A 27,359-nucleotide genomic window follows, 5' to 3' on the forward strand; every position below is an offset into this window, starting at 1 on the left:
CCTCAGATGCATCTCATCCAGTCCAGTTGTTTGTGCATTATTTCAAATTTGATTTTAAGGTGACTGAGGCAGATTAGCTTCTGTGGAATGGAGGCCAGAATGTTAGAAGGAAGAATCACAAGGGAAATACAAATAACACATTTGTGCTTCAATTTTGGCCAAATAAACTGTGCTTTAGATTATTTATACACTTTTAACCACATTTTTTACCCATTCCTTCACATATGGAAACTGGGATGAATTTCAGAGTAAGATCAAGATATAGATTTATATTTAGTTACTTGCCTCCAGATCATATAAATAATCTTATTTGACAGAAAAAAAACGTGAAGTGGAATGGAGGCAGCAGCTGGTGCAGTTTAGCTTCAGTCCCAGAGAGAAATTCTACACAATGAAACTGTTAAATTAGTTGTCAAAGTGTACTGTTATACTCCACCAGTTTCATTATTCGCTTGGTGCCAATTACCTTCAATATAACCATGATGGATTATTGTCAGGTATTTCCAATGATGCACAATCAATTGATGGCTTAGGTGAGATAATGAAATTTGATGGAGGGCTCTCTCTAATTTGACTGTCACTTACTGCAAGTCTATTTCATGTTTCATGGCCTCGAATTCAGCCTTTGAGCCACATCAATAAATTCAGAGTTACAGTACAGAGGTACATTAAAAAAAAGTTGAAGGTCTGAGAATCTCATTGTGTGAGGTAATGGGAAGGGACAGTCAGTGGCAGCTAATGAAACAAGTGGAAGGGAGAAGAGTGAGCAACAAAGTTGAAGTGATGTATTTGTCTCGTTTTGTGTCATTTCTCAGTGGAATATTAGCGATGAAATGTATTAATTCTCATGTGTAGCGGATCACAAGAGCTCAGTCAGCATGATGGTATAGAGTGGGTGTTACCAGTAATGTTGTAGCGGGATGATTTTGGCGACTTATCCAGTTTTATTGGGAAAGTAGGAGATGAGGAATCAGTTCAGTTTGGGCTTGTTAAGTGTATTTTGGGATGGGGTGGGGTAGATGGGGCAAGGTGTGCGTGTGTGTGTCTGTGTGTCGGGGGTTGTGGTCCCAGAGCTGGCAAAGGGAGGGTGGGCAGGGTCTCAGGAACAAGTGCTGGGGGTTAGCCCGCATTACTGACTGGCCAGCTCAATATACAATCCATTAATCAGGCACTGAATGCATTTGAATGAGGGATCCACCCTCCACTCCCGCTCCACCTCCATCCCTATCCCACCCAGAGCTTCCCAGTGGGTGTGAACCTTTGGGAATGCTGCATGGCAACAGGCCCACCTGTAGCTGAGGCAATCCCAGTGGGGGAGGTGAGCACCTCAAATGGACTACAATTAGCAGAGAGACAGGAAGGATATCCGTGGACCCTCCCACCCAAAGTTTAATACTGATGGAGGCGGGAAAGTGGTGGAGTTTGGGTGCGTCATTATCCCACTTAAATAAGTGCCCTTCCTGCCTCCGAGCTTGCCTCCACCAGGTTCAGAGGATCCTGCCATGTTTGTAGCACATTAAGGACAACTGTGGGGCTTCAGTCACTGGGAACCACCTCCTCCCCCCAAAACTCCAGCCTGGCCTGTTGCTTCGCAATGTTCACAATAGCATCTACACTGCAGCCAGTGGCTGGGCTGGGGAAGTCCTTCGATCAAAGGCACTTAGTGACCAGAAGGACTGGACATTGGGTATGGGTATGCTTTCTGGGAGCAAACCACACCACCACACTGACTAGTGACACCCCCGCTTCCTCCTCCTCTCTCTCTCTCTGTGACCACTTAACACAACATAATCCCCCACCAACTCCTACCCTACATATCATATGTGCTTGTTCAGGGTTCTACTCAATCCTCGGATTCTGGGAATAATCTTCCAGCAGCAGCATTGGCCTTCTCCATGGATCTGCTGAGTGTGCGCTATAGGGTTCTGCTGATTGGCTGGCAGCTCTTATAGGGTGGGACTTCTGGCCACTGGGGTCTTGATTCGAGGCGCGACCTGGCTGGCCTCACCACTGCTTGATTGGCATGTGGTTGGGTGGGTCTTTTCTGGAAGAGCCACTGTGGGCCACTTGCCAGTTCTCCAGTCTTCACCGCTGCCACCATGTTGTAGTATAAGTATATCTGTTAGATCAGCACTGGCTAGACTCCAAGGGGTATCTTTAAATGGTATTTATTAACAATTTGTACATAGCAATATTGCAGCAGGCTTCTATAACCTAAACTGCTCTATTTCCAATCTTCCAGCAAAGTCTTTCCCACATGACAACAGAGGTCACGGTTACATCTCTGCGTACCTCACAGTCTCATTTTCATATTTGTTATTTATTTCTACATTAATGCCTTTCCTCCTCGACCAATGTTTCCCATTACTGAGGCCTTAATGCAGGTTATTATGGCCATGGAAACACACTGTTGTTCATTCTAGAGGAACAGAATTTAAAAATACTAAAGTTATGCTGAACTTGTATAGCACCCTGACGACACTTAGAGCACTGTGCACAGTTCTAGTCCCCATAGCAGAGAAAAGAATATAGAGGCATTGGAGAAGATGAAACAAAAATACTGCAATAATGTCAGAACTGAGTGAATACAACTTTGAGGAAAAAATAAATAGGCTGTGGCTCTTTTCACTAGAGAAGGTTGACTAGTGACCTAGTAGAGATCTTTGACATCATGAACGGATTTGATAGATCAAGTGCAAGAGAAGATATTCCATGTGTAGGGTCATGATTATAAGATACCAACTAATAAACTCAATAAGGAATTTAGAACAAGTATTTTTACACACAAAGTATTAGAGTGTGCAATCTAGTACCATATGATACAGTTGATGTGAACGGCATTGATCCAATTAGTGGAAAACTGGATAAATACATAAGGGAGAAAGAAATCCTGATAGAGTGGGAGGAAACTTGTGCAAAGCATAGCCACCTGCACTGATCAGATGGGCCAAATGGTTTCGCAATTGTAAAAGATTAAAAGAATGTCTTGTATTTACACTGTGCCTTTCATGGCCTTGGGACATCCAAAGCATGCTACGGGTAAGGAAATACTTTTGAACCATGATCATTGTTGTACCAAAGGAGATGCAGCAGCCAGTTTGCACTTCAAAATCACCCAAAAACAGCAATATGATAGAGGAAAAATAATTTGAATGATAAACATTACCTAGGACATGTTACCGTTGTATTCCCCCAGACCAGCAATTTATCTAATCAATACAAGGATGTTTAGCATTTTAGGTTTTCTATTTCTGCCATGGTTGGTTAAACTTGGTCAATAGTACTGATGTGCAATGATGTCTATTCTTGCTCGCTCTCTTGCTAGGGCAGCTGTCTCCTCTGCTCCTCTTTCTGTCACTATCTCAACAATTCTGCTGTTACTCCTTCTACAATAGCTTTGCCCATGCTGACACTGATTGAGGTGGCTGTCACGTTTCCAGTTATCCTGTTGGATCCATCACAGTATGGTTGGTTTCCTTCCACTTGGCCCATCCATCATATTGCTGAAACCTACTCTATCACATTGGTTATGGTATATGAATTTTAGTGCTGGCTTAATGCCAGGTTTGTATCCTTCTTGTTCCAGATCAGACTGGTGGATCATAGCAAACAACACATCCCTTCAGCAGAGTAAAAACTTTACCCAATCAGACCCCGCAGAACTCATAGCCTAGTGCCTAACAGTAGGTGCAATTCTTCAAGTGAACAAAACTTGCTAAACAATTCCGATTGTGCTGATAATTGCACTAATAACTAATTTACAATTAATTGTCAGGCTCACAATGTGACTGACTTAATGATACTAGCAGCTACATATATTAACACACAGGGCCCAACAGAACAAAAGGTTGGAGGACAGGCATTCCCTGGTGTATGTCCCAACAAAGCTCTGGCTAATCAAAGTCGACTTACTTTGTTTGAATTTAAACAAAAGTTTGGCAGTTAACTGGTCCCTGGTGCATTCTCCATGGCAACGCAGCAACTAATCTGAATTCATTTGTAAATTAATCAGCACCCTGATTAATGTTTCCATAGAGATTTGAAATTCTTGTAATTCTGCCCTGCCACTTGCAAGATGAAAAACTTTGGCAGCCCATCTTTTTCTCAGCATTACCTCGGTTTTGCGCAATCAAGTGACTATTCCACTTTTTGTGTCCTTTACCTTAACATAAAACGGAACTAATGCAAATTATAGTCGAACAAACAGGTAAATGATACTTCAAAGAGAAAGGTACATTTCACTTTAAATTGACAAAACAACAAAAATACTTCTTTCCTACATGACCACAAGAAGACTCTTCATACAAACAGCACAACACATAACTACAAAGATTTTTGCATGCAATCTGGAATGCCAGAACTTTCATTTTCCCCCTCAACAGATTCAGCCCTTGAATCAAATTCTTTAACAACTGTATTCCATCTAAGGCCAACTGAATATGGTTAACAACAAAAAGGCAAGATGAACATGAACCCTTTCTCAATTGGGTCATATTAGAACTGATGACCTAGCTTTCCATGGCTCCTTTCTAACTGAGCAACCACCAACGCCTGTTTCATAATCAGGTCCCCTGATACAAACTTTCAATTATTTTGAATGCCTGATTTATTCATATTACCCTTAGAATTCACACCTTTCAGCTTGGCCGCAAACTGCCTCCAGAAGAGGTTCTACAATTTTATCTTGCTTCTTTCTGCCTAACAGAAGGCTGACCATTTTTTTGTAGAGAGCTCAGCTTGCTCCTAAACACACCAGGAGTTTCATAACTAAATCTTGCTGCAACAGCACAGAAACAGGCCATTTGGTCCAACTAACCTGTGCTGTTATTTACATTCCGCGAATCCCCTCCGGCTCCATTTGCGTCATCTCAGCCTTTCAGTGTACCATTTTATTCCCTCTTCTCTCATGGACTCATCTAGTTTCCTTTTGAAAATATCTAAGACATTTGTTTTAACTTCTTTCTCTGACAGCAACTCCCTTGTTGTAACTGCTCTCTGAGTTAAGGAATTCCTCCTTATTTCTCATATGGACTTACGAGTCACTATCTTATATTTACAATCCTTGTTTCAGATTCTTCCACAATAGAAGCATTCTCTCAAGTCTCCTCTATCCAATCCATCTATAATTTGAAAAACTCTATCAGTCTCCATTAAGTCTTCTCTTTTCCAGTGACTACAGCTCCCAGCTGTTTGATCTTTCCCAATATCTGACTTCTCTTAATTCTGCTGTCATTTTTTTAAAGTGTTTTTACATTTTCACCAGTGTTTCTATGTAATTTTTAAAGTACAGAGACCAGAACTATATTTAGTAGTCCAAGAGCAGCCTGACAGGGGTCCTTTACAAGTTCAACATAAGTTTAGTACTTTTGAAATCTACTTGCCTGGGAATTGCAAAGTATTTTAATTGCTTTGCTGACTAGTTTTGTTCACCTTTCTCTTCCTTCAATTTTACCTTGGATCTTCCTTTCCAGAGCCATTAGAGCAGGCGGTTTTATAAGCACAGGAACAAGATTTGGTACTGGTACAAGAAGGACCATTGTCCCAGTTACAATGGCCACAGGAATCTGTTATTTTGCTTTGGGTCCCACCTCCAAACCCACTTTCATGCGACTAAGAAAAGACAGCAAAATTAAATTTTGAGGTTTGATCACCATTAAAGAAACTGAATTCTACTTTGCGTGATGTTGTTTAGAATGCTCCTACCAGGATCTACAAAGATTTTTTTAGACCTGCAGGTCTGAACCTGTTTCCGAGAGATGCTTTGCCTGCCAGTTGCATATCTGATGATAATGTGCTGATGAGAGCTCATCTGAAAGGAACAGAGTTCATGTTGTCAGATGATATGAAGTTGTTAAAAATCTCAAGGTACTTAAAGAGTAGCCATTCACTGCATTTTCCTCTTAAACAATATCAATTTCACAGAAAAACTCAGGCTTCAGGTGCTCTGAATGTGTCCTGCTACATCTCTATCCAGTCATTATCCAGTTTCATCTCCATTAAAGTGCAGGAAATACCAACTCAAAGTGAAACTGAAGTAACAAAAAAGGCAGCAATGGAAGGGAATATCATGGCCCTGATTCTGTGGTTGACAGTGAAGGAACGGATGCTTGATGCTGGCAGTTAACTGGTCCTGCTTATGTAAAATCCAGACTCATATGTTGTATGCCCCTTCCTTGCCAGTATTAATTCTGCTGGGCATAAGGAGGCTAAATTGCATCAGACACTGGCGTAGAAATATAGAAAACAGGAGCAGGAATAGGCCACTTGGCCCTTTGAGCCTGCTCTACCATTCAATAAGATCATGGCTGATCATCCAACTCAGTACCTACTTTCTTCCCATATCCTTTGATCCCTTTAGCTCTAAGAACCAGACCTAACTCTTCCTTGAAAGTGTTCAACATTTCGGCCACAACTTCTTTCTGTGGCAGAGAATGCCGCAGGCTCACCACTCCACCACGGAAAAAATTTCTCCTTATCTCAGTCTTAAATAGCACAACTGGTGTCTTTAGCCTGTGGTCCATGGTTTACCCCGTCTAGCCCTGTTACAGTTTCTATGAGATCCTCCCACCCCCCTCCATTCTCCTTAGCTCCAGTGAATATAGTCCTAACCGATCCAGTCTCTCTTCATCTGTCAGTCAGGAATGTGACTCATATCCAGGCTGGATAGAAAGGCTGGAAGCATTCTTCTGGTCTTGCAGAATAACTAAGTAGTTATTCTCAGCAACAAAGCCTCAATGTAGACTTAATTCTCGAGACCTGTACATCCTTCTTTAAAACATGAGCTCTGAAGTAGGGGTAGAGATTCTACCCAGTAAAGCAAATTAAATCAGCTGTAAAGATAAACAGCCTGCCTGTCAGGTCCAACTCCTTTCACATTGGTACAATCAGCAAAGACGAAAATCGAGACACCCAGTCAAAATACAGAAAAAAATCGATGAGGGAACATAACAGAGAAGGAGAAACAGAAACAGCAAAATACACACAAGAAAAGTTAGCATTGGCAGATAAGGTTAAGGATAATCCAGAAAGGGTCTACAAATACATTAAGAGCAAGCAGGTAACTAGGGAAAGGGTTGGGCCTTTTCATGATCAAGGAGGTCGTCCTTGTGTTGAACCCCAGAAGATGGGAGAAATACTAAATGAATACTTTGTGTCAGTTCTCACCATGGAGAAGGAAATGGAGTCGGCTTTCAAGGAAGAGTTAGGTCTGGTTCTTAGAGCTAAAGGGATCAAAGGATATGGGAAGAAAGTAGGTACTGAGTTGGATGATCAGCCATGATCTTATTGAATGGTGGAGCAGGCTCAAAGGGCCAAGTGGCCTACTCCTGCTCCTGTTTTCTATATTTCTATGCCAGTGTCTGATGCAATTTAGAAATAAACTGATGTTTTAAAAACAGTTCACATTACAGAAGAGGAAGTTTGGGAGGTCTTAGAGAATATAAAGGTGGATAAATCTCTGGGACCTGATCTAATGTATCCCAGAATGTTGTAGAAAGTAAGGGAGGAAATTATGAGACCTCTTGCAGAAATATTTGCATCATCTATAAGTACGGGTGACATGCCTGATGATTGGAGGGTGGCTAATGTTGTACCTTTGTTTAAGAAAGGTTGTAAGGAGAAACCGGGGAACTATTCACCTGTGAGTCTGACTTCAGTTGTGGGTAAATTGTTGGGGGTGATTATAAAAGATAGGCTTTATGGACATTTAGAGAGGCAAAAATTGATTAGTGATAGTCACCAGGGTTTTGTGCGAAGAAAATCGTGTCTTACAAACTTGATTGAGTTTTTTGAGGAAGTTACCAAAAAGTTCCATGATGGCAGAGCAGTAGATGCTGTTTATTTGGATTTTAGTAAAGCCTTTGACAAGGTTCGACATGGTAGACTAATTAGTAAAGTTAGGTCACATAGGATTCAGGGGGAGCTTGCCAATTGGATACATAATTGGCTTAACTGCAGGAGACAGAGTAATGGTGGAAGATTGCTTTTCGGACTGGAGGCCTGTAACCAGTGGTGTTCCACAGGGATCGGTTCTGGGGCCTCTTTTGTTTGTTGTTTATATAAATGATTTAGATGAGAATATAGAAGGCATGGTTAGTAAGTTTGCGGATGACACCAAAATTGGTGGCATAGCAGACAGTGAAGAAGGTTTTCTAAGATTACAAAGGGATGATCAAATGGGTCGATGGTCTGAAAAATGGCAGATGGAGTTCAATCTGGATAAATGCGAGGTATTGTATGTTGGTACAACAAACAAGGATAGGACTTATAAAATTAATGGTAGGGCCTTGGGTAGTGTGGTAGAATGGAGGGACCTCAGGGTGTGGGTGCATAATTCTTTGAAGTTTATGTCACATATAGACAGGATGGTTAAAAAGGCAGTTGACACACTTGCCTTCATTGCTTAGTTGTATATAGGAGTTGGGATGTCATGTTGAGGCTGTAAGGACATTGGTGAGGTCTCTTCTGGAATACTGCATCCAATTCTGGTTGCCCACTTATAGGAAGGATATTATCAAAGCTGGAGAGGGTACAGAAGAGATTTACCAGGATATTGCCAGGTATGAAAGATTTGAGTTATAAGGAAAGGCTGGATAGGCTGGGACTTCTTTCACTGAAGTGTAGGAGATTGAGAGGTGACCTGATAGAAGTTAATAAAATAAAACGAGGTATAGATAGAGTTGATGGTAGTTGTCTTTTCCCTAAGATGGGGAATTTCAAGACTAGGGGCCATATTTTTATGGTGAGAAGGGAGAGGGATTTAAAAAAGATATAAGAGGCAAATTTTTTACACAAAGGGTGGTTCGCATGTGGAATGAACTTCCAGATGAAGTGGTGGATGTGGGTACAATTACAATGTTTAAAAGACATTTGGATGGATATATGAATAGGAACGGTCTGGATGGATATGGGCCAGGAGCAGGCAGGTAGGACTAGTTTAGTTTGGGATTATGTTCAGCATGGACTGGTTGGACCGAAGGGTCTGTTTCAGTGCTGTATATGACATGTGACTGGTTAAGAATGGATGCAAAAAGGCACAACGTCAAAAGAGAGCCCTCTGTCCATTTGAGTAGGTACTGATGATTCTGGATTCATTACTTTGATTGGAAATATTGTTTTCACTTGCTCTTTCTCACCTCTAGCCACTGTTTTGTGACACCATGCAATAGTTCCAGAGAACTTTTGGAATTCTGTGTGCAATTGTAGTCACCCTTCTTTAGGAAAGGTGTTGTTAAACTTGAGAGGATGCAGAAAAGATTTACAAGCATGTTACTAGGACTGGAGGATTTGCATTACAGGGAGAGGCTGAATAAGTTGGGGCTTTTTTCCCTGGAGCAGAAACTGCGGGGTGAACTTATAGAAGTTATAAAATCATGAGGGCTTTGGATAGGGTGAATAGCCAAGGCCATTTTTCCCAGAGTAGGGGAGAACAAAACTAGGGGGCATAGGTCTAAGGTGAGAGGGGAAAGATTTAAAAGGGACCTAAGGGATAGCTTTAATCGTGTAGAGGGTGGTGTGTGTATGGAACAAGCTGCCAGAGGAAGTGGTTGAGGTGGATACAATTATAACATTTAAAAGGCATCTGGATGGGTACATGAATAGGAAGGGTTTTAGAGGGAATATGAGCCAACTGCTGGCAAATGGGACTAGGTCAGATTGGGATGTTTGGTTGGCATGGATGCATTGGACCAACAGTTCTATATGACTTTATGACCCCACAGCAAAATGTGCAATAAGAAAAGTCTCAAACACCAAATAATTGTAGCCAAAACCATCTAGCACAGAGTCATCTGACAACTTTTTCAAACCTCCACACTTTAAAATGATAGGGGAAGATAGGGGAAGAAAGGAAAATGCAGTTAATAAATGAAATGTCATGAAATGTGCAGAACTTATCCATTACAAGTTAAATTTGCATCTTTATTTATTTTGTGGCAACGGCTGTGACAATAATATGGCTTTAAGAGGTGCATTTTTTTTGGAAGAGGGATCTTGAGTCATAGTTGCTGAGCTATCTCCTCCAAGCCAATAAAGCAAATAGCTTGTGAGCCTTTGATTTTTTTTCAAAATTTGGAACAATAGCAGCAGCAAGAATGGGTGGAGTCAGGCTCCCACAGAACCAGGGTTTTAGTTTAGCTTTCAGCAGTTGTTGGGGTTTTGAAGCTGGATATGGGAGCTGTTATTCCTCTCTCTGCTACAGCTAAAAGCCTGGGATCTCTCTTTGCTACCAGAATTGCATGTGAGACATTTTGTTTTACTCACTTTGCCTTTGCCAAGGGCGTGTTTATGGAATGTTGCTATGTTGGAACAGCTTATTATTCTGTTAGGTTTTCCAACAGAGTTAAAGCCATACCAATACCTCTTTCCTTTATTTGTATCTTAACTGTAGGGTAAGAATAAAGTGTGTTTTGCCTAAAGCCGAGTAGTGTAACCAATCGAATTACATCTGGAACACAGCATCTTGCACTTGCCTTTCAATAAGATAAAATTTCGGGTCTAGGCTATCTCCTTGGTGTATCTGAAGGGCCTTTGGTCTGGCCAATAACACAGCAAATAAGTTTTATCCATGGTTACTCACTCGTATCTTTGCTTTCTTGTACATTGTTAACTTCAAAATACAATCAAACATTACAGAAAAGATACACTGCCATAGAGTGAGTCGAGCAAAGGTTCATCAGAATGATTCCCAGGATGGTTTGTTCGACAAGGAGCGACTGGGTCAACTGGGCCTGTATTCACTGGAGTTCAGAAAAGCAAGGAGAGATTGCAATGAAATGTATAAGATTCTGACAGGGTGGATAGATTGGATGCAGGAAAGGTGCATCCCCAGACCAGCGGGCCCCCCAAACAAGAGGTCATGGTGTCAGGATATGGGGTATGTCGGATACGGGGTATGTCAGACTGAATTGCGTTGATTTTGGGGGTGTTTGTGATCACAGTCACCTAATATAGGCAGCTGACAATTTTTAGCAATTTTTTGAAAGTTTATTGGGTTTGTTTCGAAGCAGGAGTTTAGATATGATACACTTGTTAATTAGACAAAGAACGAAATATACCTGTGACAGATAAGAACACTGCACTGATCCTGAAGCTGTCTTGTAGAATGCAGGAGCAGTGGTGTGGTGGTTTAGGAGTGAGAAGGATGATCGTCCCTGATGTTGCGCAGTCTTCGGTGGTATTAGGTTTTGGTCTTCTCCCATGAAATTAATAGCTCTTTCCCCTGGATCTGCTCACTCCTCTCTCCCCATTATCCCTGTTGATATCCCTCATCTGGGGACTTGCTGTCAATGTTGTGTTAATTACCCTGTTAGTCAATGACCACAAGCTCATGATGTCAGGATGACAGTTATTCCCTTTGCCCACCTCCATTTGAAGGTTTGCTTGCATTCCTTTTAAGAACAAAAACTTGTTATTTTTCAAAACACTGTATTGGTAATCATGTAGTGTGGTGCCTGATAAATCTCTAATGTGAGTTATGGCCTCAGTGATTCTCATAACATCTCTGTTTTCATGTGGTAGAGATCTGTTTATATTTGTAGATGGCTAGTTACTGCTGTAACACACGGGCTACACAAAGAATTTCAGTGTTAAGGAGGATTCCAGTTTCCAACAGATGAGGAGCAATTTCCTCACTCAAACTGGTGGAACACTGGTGACAAACTGGTGGAATTCGCTACCTCAGAAAGCTGTGGAGGCCAATTCATTGAATAGTGCTTAAGAAAGAAATAGATTTCTAGAGGCTAAAGATGTCAAGGCCATGGGAAGAAAGTATAGTGTTGAGAAAGAAGATTAACCATGATCATGTTAAATGAAAGAATGTTGGGTTCAATGGGGATTACTTCTGCTCCCATTGTCTGTTTCTAAAACTGACAACTTCATATACAGAAACTTATTAGTTACAGCATAGTCTTTGTGTCATAATGAAGCAGTAATTTTCAAATTTGATTTTGGCTGTGTTGAACATAATTCACACTTCAGCACTCATTGTCTTCCAAGATCACAAAATGGTGTTGTGTGTCGAAATTCATCTATAGATGTGTTGCTCTCACATCATACTAAAAGAAAGGCTTTTCTTATACTAAAGTGAGCACTCTCCATGCCTGAGCATTGATGGCACAGCTACACCTGACTACATTCTCACCCAAGAATCACGGTTCCGAAGGAAGCATTGGACAGTGATCATAAACCTAGTTGATTTCTTCTCTCTAGCTTGGAAATCAGGGGCAGAATTTTGTGATTTGGTCCCTGTCAAATAGGGATCTCGACCCCACAATGTGTTGGAAACAGTCACCTGGCTGTGACTTTCCTGAATTGGTCAATTAGTGACAAAAAGGAGGACTCACTGTTAAAATAGGGGTTTTTCTTTTCTTTTACAGGATGTGGGCATCACTGGCAAGGACAGCAATTATTGCTTGTTCTAATTTCCCTAGAGAAGTTGGTGGTAAGCTGCCTTCCTGGATTCCTGCAGTCTGTACGGTATAGATATGGTGAAGGAATCGTGGCATTATTTTCAAGTCAGGATGATGTGTAACTTGGAGAAGAACTTGCAGGTTCTGGTATTCCCATGCATCTGCTGCCCTTGTGCCTTTAGATGGTGGAGGTCATGGGTTTGGAAGGTACTGTCAAAGCAGCTTTGGGACAGTTGCTGCAGTGCACTTTGTAGACAGTACACACTGCTGCCAATGTACCTCACTGGTGGAGGGATTAAATGTTTATGGTGATGGATGGAAAATCAAATAGGCTGCTTCTTCCAAGCCATTGAGCTTCCTCAGTCTTGTTGGGATGGTACCCATTCAGTCAAGTTGAGACCATTCCATCTTACCGCGTCTTGTGCCTTATAGATTGCGGACAGGCTTTGGAGAGATAGGCAGTGAGCTACTCACAGAATTCGGAGCTTCTGAGCTGCTCCTGTAGTCACAGTATTTATAGTTAGCTTTTTCAATCAACCTGTTCAGATATTTTTGAAATACGTCCAGGGTAGGTGGGACTTGAATCTAGGCCTCCTGGGTCAGAGGTATGGACATTACTGCTGCACGACAAGAGCCCTCCTACTGCACCTGGTATTCACAGGTGGTCTGCCATCCAAGTAGTAACCAGGCTCGAGTCTTGGGCATTTTCAGGCTAGTATGGCTTTAAGCAAGCAACTCCAATCCATTAAGAAATGGTCATATTTGTGAGCAGGTTGCCAGGGTAAGAAGTGCCCACTTCTCAAGCCTGCCTTCCATGTCAAGTCCAGTCCAGTCCAAGTCCTGATGCAGTGAAAGCCATGCAAGCTGACAGGAAAATTCGTTAATGGTCTCTTTTGCTTACTTTAATCTGCTATGTGCTACTTACAAGAAGGAAGTCCCCAGTTACCCTTTGGGAAAATTGACCCAACAGTAGGATGGTGCTGGCAAACCATCATGATGACCAGCAGCATGAAATTATGCTCCCACCCAAAGGAATTGAGGGGGGACAAAATTCTTCTCCAATTGTCAGATCCTACACCACCCGAGATCAACCAAACCCCAGGTAGAGCAGGAATTTGTCACAGCTCAGCATGATGACACACAATCCAGGAGAGAGAAATCCCTGAGCGATTGTGCCTATGGCCACCAAGACCATGGAGCCACTGCCAATCCTTCACTCAATTTTGTGATAAAACCAATTAAAGTGTGTTATTAATTGAGGTACAATTGTCTGCAGGAGCAGCCTCACCTTGCTCCAACCTCAGTGAATGTAATGTAGCAAAATTGCCCCAATCAGCATATTCATCATGGCAACTGCTGATTTACTCACCGGATGTGAAAAGCATCTTTTACCCTTGGGAAACCAAAATAGATCTACAATAAAATCAACCAGTTTATGATTTACAGAGAAGATAGCTCTGGTTATTATAGTCTGTAATATGAGGGAAAGAAAAGCAAATCTTAAATAAGAAGGGGAACATATCAGGGAGTGGTCATTTGTAGAAAAAAAAACCGAGTGCTGCTTCCATGTAAGATGTGAGTGAGTTGGTGGGTGCACCATTCCCCCCAGGTAAATTTGACACAAATGGATCCAGAATTCTACCCATTCCCACCATTGGTGGAGCTGCAAAATGTTTCCTTGGGCTCACCGCGGGGCAGTTGCTGCACCTGCCTCAGTCGGGGATTTAAGAAGTAAATCAGGGTTTTATGATTGACATAGCATTCAGTTTGCAATTTGAGGACCATATGCTGGAGGAGGGGACTGGGAGTCCAGACAAAAATGAACTGATAGTTAAACCAGTGTTCATTTCACAAGGAGGAAGAACGGAGCTCCTTTAAACTCTACAAACCCAAGTGAGCTTGAGGCCTTCCTTTGCATTATTCTGCCATTGAGCAGCAAAGAAATTTCAGTTTTGCTTCATATGATTTTATAATGCAGAGAGATCTGATATAGCATAATCTATTATTACTGCTTTTAAAATATTGAAAAATAAATAATTCCAGAGCTACAACGCAAGGAAGTGGATAGCTCTGTTAGAGATCCAGCACAGACGCAGCAGGGCCAAATGGCCATCTTTTGTTTTGAAAAATTCTGCAATGCTGAATGGATAAGTAAATTTACTTTCTCAGACGTTGGATACAATATTTAATGCTGAGATTGTTATAGGAATTTACCCAGTGCTTGGTCTGAATATCTCGGGGCTATGAACACTGCATAAAGCAATTGATCAGATGCCTTCAGCTAAATCATTGATGACAGACTATAATTGAACACAGAAGAGGCTAAACCACTAACACACAAGGAAAGTGAGTGTTTGTTGTGTTACCTACTTGGGAGCAGCTGGCAGATTCTTCTGCTGTGCTAATATCATGACCAGATTTGGGGGCGGACAGAAATTCTCTGGAAAATGGATTTCAAACAAATAACCTGAAAAAGAAATTGGATGTCAGCATTTGAATGGTTTCTAATTTGCTGCCTGAATGATTCAAAGCAAATGGGGTGCTTGAGGAGATGTTTGAAGTTGGTTCCTGAAAAGAAAACTGACAGCAGTAATCAGCTGACAAAGATATCCTCCTTATCGGTAATTGTAATAAAAAAAGCTCCGGCATCCAATCCACAGGAGATCAAATTAACACAAGACATCATTTTTCATTCAACAATGAATAATTGAGAAAATAAACAATCTGTTATTAGAACTCTAACTCTACGTAGCAGTCAATTTTCCATGTTCCATAGGTAAAAGCTCCAATAAATATAATATCCACTGTCATATTGTTCCTTCTGAACTAAAATAACACTCTAGGTTACGTAGCTGCTGCACGGAGTTTGAAATCAAGACTTACTGGCATTGAGATTAAAGGTTTCTTTATACAGTTACCAATAACCTGCTCTCTGATGCTCCATTTAGGTTCTGCCAGTGCACTTGGCTCCAGGTATTTATAGAGTCTAGTGTGAACACGAAGAAAGAGCTGAATTCCAGAGATGAGGTGTGAGTGACTACCTTTGATAGCCAGGTATCATGTGACAGAGTGTGGCATTGAGCAGTCCCAGTGAATTCATGCCAACTGATTCAGGAAACAGACTCTCCGCTGATTGGAGTCTTATCTAGCACAAAAAAATGGCAGTTGTGATTCTTGGAGGCCAAAAATCTCAGCTTCCGAACACGTCTGCTGGAGTTTCTCAGAGCAGTGCCCTACATCCAATCATTTGAGCTAATGGTTGTTTCTAGTCCCACTCATCATAAACTGCTTCATCAAGTACCTTCACTCGCCATAAAGTCAGAAGTTGAGATGAGCACATGGTATTAAGTTCCATTTGCAACTTCTCAGATTTGAAGCAGCGAAACCCAGACAATGTTACAGATTGGACCGCTCAGTGGCAAGTAACATTCATGCCACACAAACAGCAGGCAACAAAAGTCTCCAAGAAGGTACCACCTTAAACATTCATACCTTCCACCACAAGCACACAAAGGCAGCAGTAATTTCAACTACAAAGTGCAACGCAGCAACTCATGAAGTCTCTTTAAACCAAAATTACCTCCACTGTCACCCAAACGGAGAAATACAACAGGCACATGCAAGATCGCTTTCATGCCACACACAGTCTCTGGCAATAATAGACACTCAGTTATTCATTTGTTAGTGTTATGATTGTGAAATTTGAAAAGATTGGAACAATTGCACAAATGAGAATGTAAGTGTGGAATTGCAAGTGTGACAGTTGGGTGTACCTACAGCTCATGCACTACAATGGATTAAGAAGGTTGCTTACTTCCATTTTCTCAAGAGCACTTAGGGATGGGGCTTGCCAGCAATGCTCACATTCAATGAATGAACTAAAAAAGTTGGGAAAAATATTTATTAAATGCATCATTTTAATATAAAATAAAAATTATAAATGTGGTTCCAAATATACAATGTTATCAATGTGTATGAAAGTATCAAACACAGATTAATTGCAGAGAACACCTTTTCCTTAGGATTATAAAGAAAGTTAAAAATATCAACCAGTTAATAGAAAGTATATTTGTTTAAACCACTAATCTAATCAGGTTTTCAATAGTCTTTCTAGCTTGTTCTATTAAACCTTTAATTATCTGTTAACACTTCCTGTGACACAGGCAGATAATTCCTATAACTGTAGAGCACAATTTACAACACCATAGAACATAGAACAGTACAGCACAGTATAGGCCCTTTGGCCCATGATGTTGTGCCGACCTATTATCCTACTCTAAGATCAAATTACCCTGTATACCCTACATTTTACTATCCAAGAGTCACTTAAGTGTCCCTAACGTATCTGACTCCACTACCACCGCTGGCAGCGCATTCCACACACCCACCACTCTCTGTGTGAAGAACCTACCTCTGACATCTGCCCTACGCCTTCCTCCAATCACCTTAAAATTAGGCCCTCTCGTGATAGTCATTTCCGCCCTGGGAAAAAGAGGTATCTATACCTCTCATCACCTTGTACACCTCTATCAAGTAATCTGTCATCCTTCTTTGCTCCAATGAGAAAAGCCTTAGTTCCCTCAACCTTTCCTCATAAGACCTGCCCTCCAGTCCAGGCAGCATCCTTGTAAATCTCCTCTGCACCCTCTCTAAAGCTTCCACATCCTTCCTATAATGAGGCAACCAGAACTGAACACAATATTCCAAGTGTGTTCTAACTAGGGTTTCATAGAGCTGCAGCATAACTTCGTGGCTCTTAAAATCAATCCCTCTGCCAATGAAAGCCAACACACCATACGCCTTCTTAACAACCCTATCAACTTGGGTGGCAACTTTGAGGGATCTATGGACGTGGACCCCAAGATCCCTCTGTTTCTCCATGCTGCCAAGAATCCTGCCATTAACCCTTTATTCTGCATTCAAATTCAACCTTCCAAAATGAATCACTTCACACTTTTCTGGATTGAATTCCATCTGCCACTTCTTTGCCCAGCTCTGCATCCTGTCAATGTCCTGTTGCAACCTACAACAGCCCTCCACACTATCCACAACTCCACCAACCCTTGTGTCATCAGCAAACTTACTAACACAGCCTTCCACTTCCTCATCCAAGTCATTTATAAAGATCACAAACAGCAGAGGCCCCAGAACAGATCCCTGCAGAACACCACTGGTCACCGAGCTCCAGGCTGAATACTTTCCATCTACTACCATCTACTTCCATCTTCTGCCTTATATTAGACAACCAATTCTGCATCCAGACAGCAAAATTTCCCTGAATCCCATGCCTCCTTACTTTCTGAATGAGCTTACTATGGGGAACCTTATCAAATGCCTTGCTAAGATCCATATACACCACATCCACTGCTCGACCCTCATCAATGTGTTTTGTCACATCCTGAAAGAATTCAGTAAGGCTTGTGAGGCATGACCTGCCCCTCACAAAACCATGCTGACTATTTCTAATCAGACTGCACTTTTCCAAATAATCACAAATACTATCTCTCAGAATCCTCTCTAATAATTTGCCCACTACAGAAGTAAGACTGACTGATCTATAATTCCCAGGATTATCCCTATTCCCTTTCTTGAACATTTGCCACCCTCCAATCATCTGGTACTACTCCAGTGGGTAATGAGGACATAAAGATCATTGCCAAAGGAGCAGCAATCTCTTCCTTCGCTTTCTGTAGAAACTTTGGGTATATCACATCTGGCCCAGGGGACTTACCTATCCTCATGTTTTTCAAAATTTCTAGCACATCCTCCTTCCTAACCTCAACCTGTTCGAGCATATCAGCCTGTTTCACACTGTCCTCACAGACTACAAGGTCCCTCTCACTGGTGAATACTGAAGCAAAGTACTCATTAAGGACTTCCCATACCTCCTCCGACTCCAAGAACAAGTTCCCTCCACTATCCCTGATCAGCCCTACCCTCACTGTGGTCATCTTCTTGTTCCTTACATAAGTATAGAACACCTTGGGGTTTTCCTTAATACTACCTGCCAAAGCTTTTTCATACCCCCTTCTAGCTCTCCTAAGCCAATTCTTCAGCTCCTTCCTGGCTAGCTTGTAACACTCTAGAGCCCTGTCCGATCCTTGCTTCCTCAACCTTAAGTAAGCTTCATTCTTCCTTTTGACTAGATGTTCCACATGTCTTGTCATCCAAGGTTCCTTCACCTTACCATCCCTTCCTTGCCTCAGTGGGACAAACCTATCTAGTACTCGTAGAAAGTGCTCCCTAAACAACCTCCACATTTCTGTTGTGCATTTCCCTGAGAACATCTGTTCCCAATTTATGCTCCGCAGTTCTTGCCTAATAGCATTGTAATTCCCCTCCCCCAATTAAATACTTTCCCATACTGTCTGCTCCTATCCCTCTCCATGACTATAGTAAAGGTCAGGGAGTTGTGATCACCAATCCAGGACATTCTGATGTCTAAACCAGGAAGTGGTCTATGACTTTATTCAAGGCCAGTATTTCTTAGCCCTCTCCGGTTGGTGCTCGGAAAGTAACAGAATGCATCTGGTAACAAGGAACCTCAATGTTTGTCAAAGTCAGGATGATGTGTGATTTGGAGATGAATATGACTGTGATGGTGTTCAATGTACCTGCAGTTCTTCTCCTTCGAGGTAATGGAAGTTGTAGATTTGGAAGGCATTGGGAAGGAGACTTGGAAAGTTGCTGCCGTGCGTCTTATAAAGAGTACAGCCATGCTTCTCCACTGTGGAGTGATTTAATGTTTTAGGTAGTGGGTATTCTTAGGTGACTGCTTTGTCCTGGGTGATGCTGAGTTTCTTTGACGTTGTTGCAGTTGCATCAATCTGGGTAATTACAGAGCATTGAACAACACTGTGAATTGTCCCTTGTACAAAAGACTTTGGGAAATTAGAAGGTGAGCCACTCGCTGAAGCATGTCCAACCACTGACCAGCTCTAATCATTATGTCACTGAGCCAGTTGAGTTTCTGGTGAATAGTGACTCCCACAGTCGAGTTGGTGATGGCAATGCCTTTGAATATCGAGGAGAAACATCAAATTGTGTCCTGTGAAGATGGTCATTGCCTGGAATTTGTATAGTATGAAGGTGACTTGCCAATTTTTTTCCCATCTAATTGCTGTCCAGATCTTCCTGCATGCACAGACTGTTTCAATATCCTAAGGTATTGAGAAATAGAGCTGAAGATGGGATCGTCGGTGTACAGTCCTCTTTCTGAAATTATTCTGCAGGGAAAGACATTAATGAGGCAGCTGAAGATGAATGGGCTGAGAACAATGTTATGAGGAACTCCTGAAGCAATGCCCTTGGACTGAGATAAGTGACCTCAACAATTTCAATCATCTCACTGTGCTAGATATGACTCTGGGCAGTGCAAGTTTTCATTCACTCTTCCCCACTACAATATCCTCTGATTTCAGTTTTATTAGGAATCTTTGATGCAACACCTTACCTTAATGTTAATGCCAGCTGATGTCACCTTACCTCGAATTCAGCACTTTTATCCTTTTTGCACAAATGAAAGACTTTCCTGAAGTCAAGAAATGATTGGTGCATGTGGAACTCAAATTGAACATCAGTGAGCAGCAGGTTATTGGTGAGCAGGTGTGGCTCAGTAACATTATGAGCTAGTGAATCAATAATTCACCAGGCTATGAATTAAAAGAGTTGCTTGCTTGTGATTTATTTTCTGCATCGTTTTTCTGGCCCCATACTATTGTGTGGAATGTAAGACTCTTGGAAACTATTTAAAACCAAATAGAGAAAAAAGAATAACTCTTCAGTAACCAAAGTTCTCTGCCTTCAACAGTTTGGCTCTGAATTCTGATTCAGGGCAGAATTTTCACCTCTGTTTGGGGGAACAATGCAGGTGGCATGTAATTTTTGTGTTGTCAGTTGCCATGTCAATTTCTCACACCATGCCATCCTGGAACTCTTTTTTCTGAAGGTTGGAATAGGAAAAACCAAGCTGTGGACAGCTTATTAAGACAATTAAAAGGCCAATTAAATCCATGAACAAGAGCCTGACTGGAGCAGATCAGGGCTACAGACAGACTTTGAAACCTAGCTTGCCTACTATACCATTCCTCCCTCCCCAGCCACCAAAATGAGCCTATTTCACTTGCCATGGCCAGAAGCTGTGACATGGAGTGGTTTCCCCTCCAAAATGAGCCACTAAATACAATCTGTTCAACACCCAAATTTTAGCTGCCTACTCCCTCGATGATGCCCTGAACAAAGCCTAAAATCCCCTGAAGAATGTAGGACCCACCCCACTCTGTAACCATGGCCTATCCCCAGACAGATCCTGCAGGACAACTCCGTTTGATTGCAGCCTACTGTCACTCTGAACTCAATTTGCAAGATGACTTCAGCTGAGCGACGAGCAACTCCCAGACTGATTTTGTTTGATTGCTAAGACTGACCATGGCCCAATCTCTGTAGTAGAAACAGCCCAGTCCCTGGATTGACTGAGGCAGTAGCCCCTGGCTGAATGGAGCACCTTTGCCTCAGTAAGCATACCTCTCCATGCCCTTTCCCACATCACTCTGCTCTTCCTTGCAGCATAAGCTGGCTCACTGACATCAGCTTAAAACACCTGACATGTGGAGTGAACTGAAGCCTGCCATCAATCTGTGTGTTACCCATTTCAACCTCAATTGCAAAACATTTTAAAAGCAGGTGGACCTTTGAATGGCATAGCCTTTCATGGCCTAACACAGGGGGTGGACTTCCAACGGCCATTCTACAAAGGAAATGAGATGGGAAAACTTCCTGCAAATTCTGCAGAGATGCTGTATTCCTGACTGTGCACACTGGTTTGCAATGGGAGTCCTTCACTGATGCTGCAGATTCAGGAGCATTCAGATTGTCCAATGGATTCAGTTTGAATTGCTACATCCTGTTGTCTTCAAAGGACCTATTGGGCCATTTTTGGCAATTAACCTCATTGTCTTGTGGGTGGAGTGAGTGAGGGGTTTGTTACAGTGTTGCGTCGTAAATCCAATTTTACTAGTTGGAATGTTTCTCAGCACTTTGCAACTTTCAATGCACCCAACCATTGGGCAATTGCAGGATCTGAAATGCCTGTGTTGACTTTTCATTGTGGAAATGTGATTTGGCAAATGCTTGCAGTTGGCTTCAAGTCTTTTTGTGGAAGATTTAGCATATCAAGCGGCACTTATTGTAGCTTGGATAAATATGAGTGATACAGGTACAAATAATGGATTTTTTATCCAGACTCTACTCTGTATGCTTTGAAATGACGTTCAATTCACTTGTGGGAAACATAGCAGTATTATTCACTAAAAAGCCAGCGGATTTTTTCTCCTCTGACTGATTTGAAGTAATGTTTCTGGATGCTGACGACTGAGCTAGGTGCCAGTTTAATGAGTGCAAGGCATCTTGCCAGGACATGACCATGTGCAGTTAGCAGCATAATAGAAGTTTCACTGTCACTGTTATTCTTACTGTATGCTAGTATAATAACTCTATTCTGTCGGTAAAGTTTAACTACTTCTAATGCACCACATCGCACAAATGAAAACAAGCAGTAAGCCTAACAAAGAAATTCTGTTACTTCATCTGTGAAAAATGCATTGCCTCATGTTGATGGAAATGTAACCTTTCTTCTAATAAAGTGAAGCCTTGCTAACTGGGCATGTTCTTTGTAATGGTATATTTTTTCATTGTTAGACTACTAGGAAAATTTGGCATCCTTTAGAGGAGATATCATTGCAGATCCAACACACATTTGGAATGAAAATGCTTTGCACCACAACAAAGCAAAGAAGTTTCAAGTGGAAAACAAGTAGAATGTAAGAGCCAAATATGTCCATGTTAGATTGCTGTTTAGTTTGAAAGTACTACAAGTTTTATATCAGAATTGGGATCAAGAATCAAAGCGTCAAAGTAACATCAATGTTATCAGGTTCCAATTGACCTGCAGTAATATAATTATTTCATATTGCTTAGAGTGTATGCTACATTGGCAGCTACCCCAGGGAATACCACAGCTTGCAGTTTTCTTCCAGTGAATTAAGCAAATATATTTAATATATAATGAATAACATACCAATTAAACCAATTATTATGCATCAGAGGCAGATGAACAAAGCCAATCTCTCATTTGTGCCAATTAAGCCAAGTCCATTGTCCTTGACTGCCACCACCAACTCCATTTCCCAGCCACTGACACCATCCTTCTCTTTAAGACTATCATTCTTTCTAACTACATGAGGATAAGGCAGACTGGTCACAATCCCTGCTGTATAATTGATATTCAGAAGAGCTTCTGAACACATATTCACACCATTACTAAGACTGCCTTTCTCCCTCTCTGTAACATCTTTCAATGCCACTCTGCCTCAGCTTATCTTCCGCTGAGATCTCATCCAGGCCTTTTTTCAAAAAAAAATTCCAGACTTGATTATTCCCTGGCCTGCTGGATTTCTTCCACCCTCTATCAACTTAAGCTCTTCGAAATCTTTGCTGCCAGCATTCTGTTCACCCATCATCCTTGTGCTCACGGGTCTAAACTGGCTCCCAGTTACACAATGCCTTGATTGGAAAAGTCTTGCCATTGATTTCAAATCCCTCCATGGCTTTATCCACCTTATCTCTGTAATCTTCTGCAGCACTACAACCCTCTGAAATACTTAATCATCTCTAATTCTTGCATCTTATAAATCCCAATTTTAACTGCTCCACCACTGGTGGTTGTGCATCCACTTGCCGAGTCCCTAAGCTCTGTAATTTGCTTCCTAAATTTCTCTGCTTCTCTATGATTCCTTCCTTCATCCTTATGAAGCTCCTTAAAATCTAACTCTTTCATCAAACCTTTGGTCATCTGTTGTAATCTTAGACTTACAGATATTTATCAAATCATCAAGATATTACAGAAAGGTTAAACATGCCTAATAATCTGTAATGCAACAACTTTTTTGGCACAAGAGATGGAAAATGCAAGAAGTTCATAGGAACTTTCAAAGCAGAGACTGTATAGTGTCGAATGAGTTCACTCCTAATGAAGTGTGATTGTATTGCTGCAAATACCCTGGATAGCCATTTGAAGGTAACATACAGGGCTATGGAATAACAGCTAAAAAGTGGGAGAAGGATGGACACCTTTTTTTCAGCTGGCATGAATACAATGTGACCATTGACACCTTTCTATGCTGTCAGGTTTTCTGTGTTTGTAAAGAGGGAAAAAGGTGATGATACAATGAAAGGAGAAGGCTAGGTGAAAAATTGATATTTATACTATATTCTGATTAATCCGTAAACTGAAATGTGATTTGAAAATGCCAAAATATCTGAGATACAATTCAGATATTATAGTCTGGTTTCAGGTTATTTAAAGCATAAATTTATGATGAGAAGGGAAAACTCAGAAAAGACGCCAGGAAAAGTTCTTTAAGATGATAAAGATTACTATTTGGAGTAGGTTATTCAGAAGCATTAAAGTGGGAGATATTATATGTTTCAAGATATATTCTTGACAAACAGTGCTATCAAAGGATATGGCCAATAAAGTGGGATAAGAATGTTTTGAATAAGCCCCATGGATGTACATGGGTCTATCCTTTGTTCTGAAAGATGTTGGGGCATCTTTGCCCTGATTAGCCGTCTCAGAGATTGGGAACAAAGTGGGATATGATGGTATATGAGATTGCAGCATCTGGAGGACAGCACAAGCATGGATAAGTTAGACAGCCCATTCTTTCTCCACTTTTTGTACAATCCTAGCTCAGGCAAGAATACTAGATTCACATACAAAACACCTCAAAGCTATACGGGGAAAATTCACTTTGGGAACCTGGGAGTCAGAATTAAAGTTAGCCGAAGAGCTTTCTTCATCCCAATGCACTCTACAAACTTTTTGCACATCATCTGTCACCTTACTTTATCCCCAACCTGTGACACAGTGGCTAAACATCCAACTGTCAGAAAGACATCCAAAGATAAATTACTGTTGGCTATTATTCCAATCTACTGCGTCAATTCAACATTCACACAGAGCAATATATGGTAATAAATGCAAATGAACATTAACAAATACTGCACGAGAGAGTGAAGGTGAAGTATAGAGACACTTAGACAGATGGTCATGTTGTCCCTGCCCTATTGCTGTTTGTGGTGACAGAGCTATCCAGGGATTGATGTTTGTCTTCCAGCATGGCCTCTGAATCACAATGTCACTAGCTGAAATGGCATTGCAAGATTTTGAGCAGATAATCTAGATTGGCTGCTTGGCAAAACTTCCTGTACTCTGCTGAAAAACATAGATTTAATGGGTCCTCAAGGGCACACATTTAATTTCACAAATCTGCATATGCATACAGCCTTTCTGAATGATTGAACAAATATTTATCCTCTTCCTCCCTCAATGTTTCTCTCTTTATTCTGAATAATGGTCATTGGGCCCGAAACATTAACTCTGCTTTCTCTCCACAGATGCTGCCAGACCTGCTGATTTCTGTTTTTGCTTCAGATTTCCAGTATCCGCAGTTCTTTGTTTTACTTATCTCTTTATTCCTCCCCTGCTGGTAGGAGCACATTGACTGCTCTCGGCGGTCCTGCTCAGTTAGATAATTTTCAGGTGTGAGTCTAACTGTGGGTGTTAACAATATGGGGTTTCACAATCATTGCCTGACCCTGTTCCCATTGAATGCCTATACATGTTCATTTCCAGTAGCAATAGTTGGATTATGATTGAAAGAGGGAACCCTGGAGCTTTAACTCCTATTTTTATTGTCTTCATGGAGATTCTGAGATGGGAGATGCGCTTCACACTCATTACTAATTTGTAACTTTTCGCTTGCTCGTGTCATTTTGAAGAAGCTTTATTTGATGTCAGTGTGACAGACCAAATATATTTTCAGCACAATCCCTTTTCAGTCTCTACTGATACATTAGAACCTAATGTTCCGAGGCTACAAGATTTCTTTGTCCTCTGTACAACTTTTATTCAGATATCAGTGCATGATTTGAATGTTGATACTGAAAGTTGAAGTCGAATAGAGAATGCCATTTTGTATTCAGCAAACTGTACAGAATATGTTAATCCCCAATACTGAAAGTTATGGGAAAATAAATTCAGAAAATGTTCAGATTAGTCAGCCTGTTGTCTGAAACATTCATTTATTGTTAAAGGCAAGGAGTTTCCATCAAAGAGATGGACCACAGGTCAACACAGAGACCAGACTGAGAATCACATAGTGAACAATGATTATCAAATGAATCATTCCCAATTTATGAAATTATCACCAATCTGTAATGAAAAACAATAAATCTGTGGGATTCAGAAGATAGCCAAATTACAACTTTGTTAAAAATGGAGAGAAAGATAAATTGATGAACTACAAGTCACTTAGGTTGATGTCAGAAAAGGAAGTGATGGATTCTAACATCAAAGGCATTGTGTAAGTGCTTGTCAGGTAAAAGGATTCAGAGACAGAGGGTGGTAAAGGGATTTAGAGACAGAGGGTGAGGATAAAACCCGCCTAAAAATTGAGATATATTAAAAAGACAAAATTGCCATAATAAATTGGCACAGTAGTTACAACGACTCATGTTTGGATGTCTCTGTCCCTCACTTTGCTAGTGTGTTCAAAATATGTAACAAAAACTTATCAATTACTGATATAAATTGAGATTTGATATTATTCATAAAAGTTTTTAATAAAATGCATGGAAATCTTATTATAGAATTTTCTATTAGCAAGTAACTTAGAGTAAGCATTGTCTGTTTGAGTTGAGACTAATTTTTTTTATGTTTGATCCGCAGGTTATTCATTCTGATGCCTATTACTGTAAAACTATCCTCGATGATAACAGTTCCTCCGCCCTCATCATTCTCGGTTTTGTCCTAATGTCTCCCCTGATTGTTATTGCCATGGTGACCTACTGTAGTGTGGCACGCCGTCTGCGTCTCTTCCTTTGCTTCCTACCTTACTCCCGAGCCATCTACAAAGGGATGAAGTGGACTGGGCATGACAACCCTAGTTTTTGTTGCTGTGGAAAAGAATGGGACAGCAATTTGAAGGCTTGGGTTTGATCAAGTTTGAAGATAAGTTGTATGTACTGCAGCCTATTACTGCGTTTGCAACATAATTGTGTGCTCCATGTTCTGTTTCCTGCATTGTGAAGTTATTGACAGTGACATTTTTGTATTAAGATCAAAGGAGTGATTGCTGGGAATACATACCAGGTCCCTCTGCAATGGTAAAGGGAATAGAAAGATTGATGTCTTGGGTTGAGAGGTATCAGGGTTAAGATATCATTCTGAGCTGTTGTGTAGTTCCAACAATGACAGCTTCCCCCCGCCCCGTCTATTTTTAATGCTATAATTTTAAGTAGAAAATATTTATTTATTCCAGTCTCTTTCAAGACAAGTAGCCTCATGCATTTTCAATTATTTTTACTAGCTTTGTCTACATTAAACACATCTACGTGCTATGTTTGTGCATCTGAATGTTTTAAGCTGCCGATGTAAACACGCCACACAGTAATGACAACCCCCCGTCCAGTTGAGATACTGCAGCACTAATACTGCCGGGAGGTTTCTCTGCATTATCTAGCGTGGGTTTGTCACTGATTACAGCAAAAGGCCCAATCACTGGGAGGGAAGCTTATTAGGAACCCGAAAGGAAGCATGCCTGTTTCTCTTGGCCCACAAGCCGTGCTGGACAAGGACTAAACTATTCCGTGGAGCAGTTCTAGCCTCACTGCCAGATTATATTTAAAGTGGAGGGAGAAATCTGAGTTACATGTTTAAATGAGCAACCCACATCTGGGAGCAGACTGATTAGCCATCATTGTCAAAACTATCACTGGGCAGATTCGCGGATGGGGTTTGTTTGTTTGAGTTATTGTTGTCACATGTACTGAGATACAGAGCAATGGGTTGTTTTGCGTACTACATAGGCAGATCGCACCATTAAAAGCGTG

The 27,359-nt window shown here is 41.2% G+C and overlaps 1 protein-coding gene across 1 annotated transcript in view; it reads left to right on the forward strand.

Moving 5' to 3' along the window:
* LOC109914834 (transmembrane protein 88) overlaps positions 1-26,466 on the forward strand; it is a 38,110-nt gene extending 11,644 nt beyond the window's left edge. Inside the window, exon 2 of the mRNA XM_020514446.1 lies at positions 26,197-26,466. Within this exon, the coding sequence (XP_020370035.1) occupies positions 26,197-26,466 (270 nt within the window). The remainder of the gene's footprint in view (positions 1-26,196) is intronic.
* The last annotated feature ends 893 nt before the right edge of the window (positions 26,467-27,359 follow it).

This window comes from Rhincodon typus, chromosome 31, assembly GCF_021869965.1.
Source record: "Rhincodon typus isolate 14 chromosome 31, sRhiTyp1.1, whole genome shotgun sequence".
NCBI lineage: Eukaryota > Metazoa > Chordata > Chondrichthyes > Orectolobiformes > Rhincodontidae > Rhincodon > Rhincodon typus.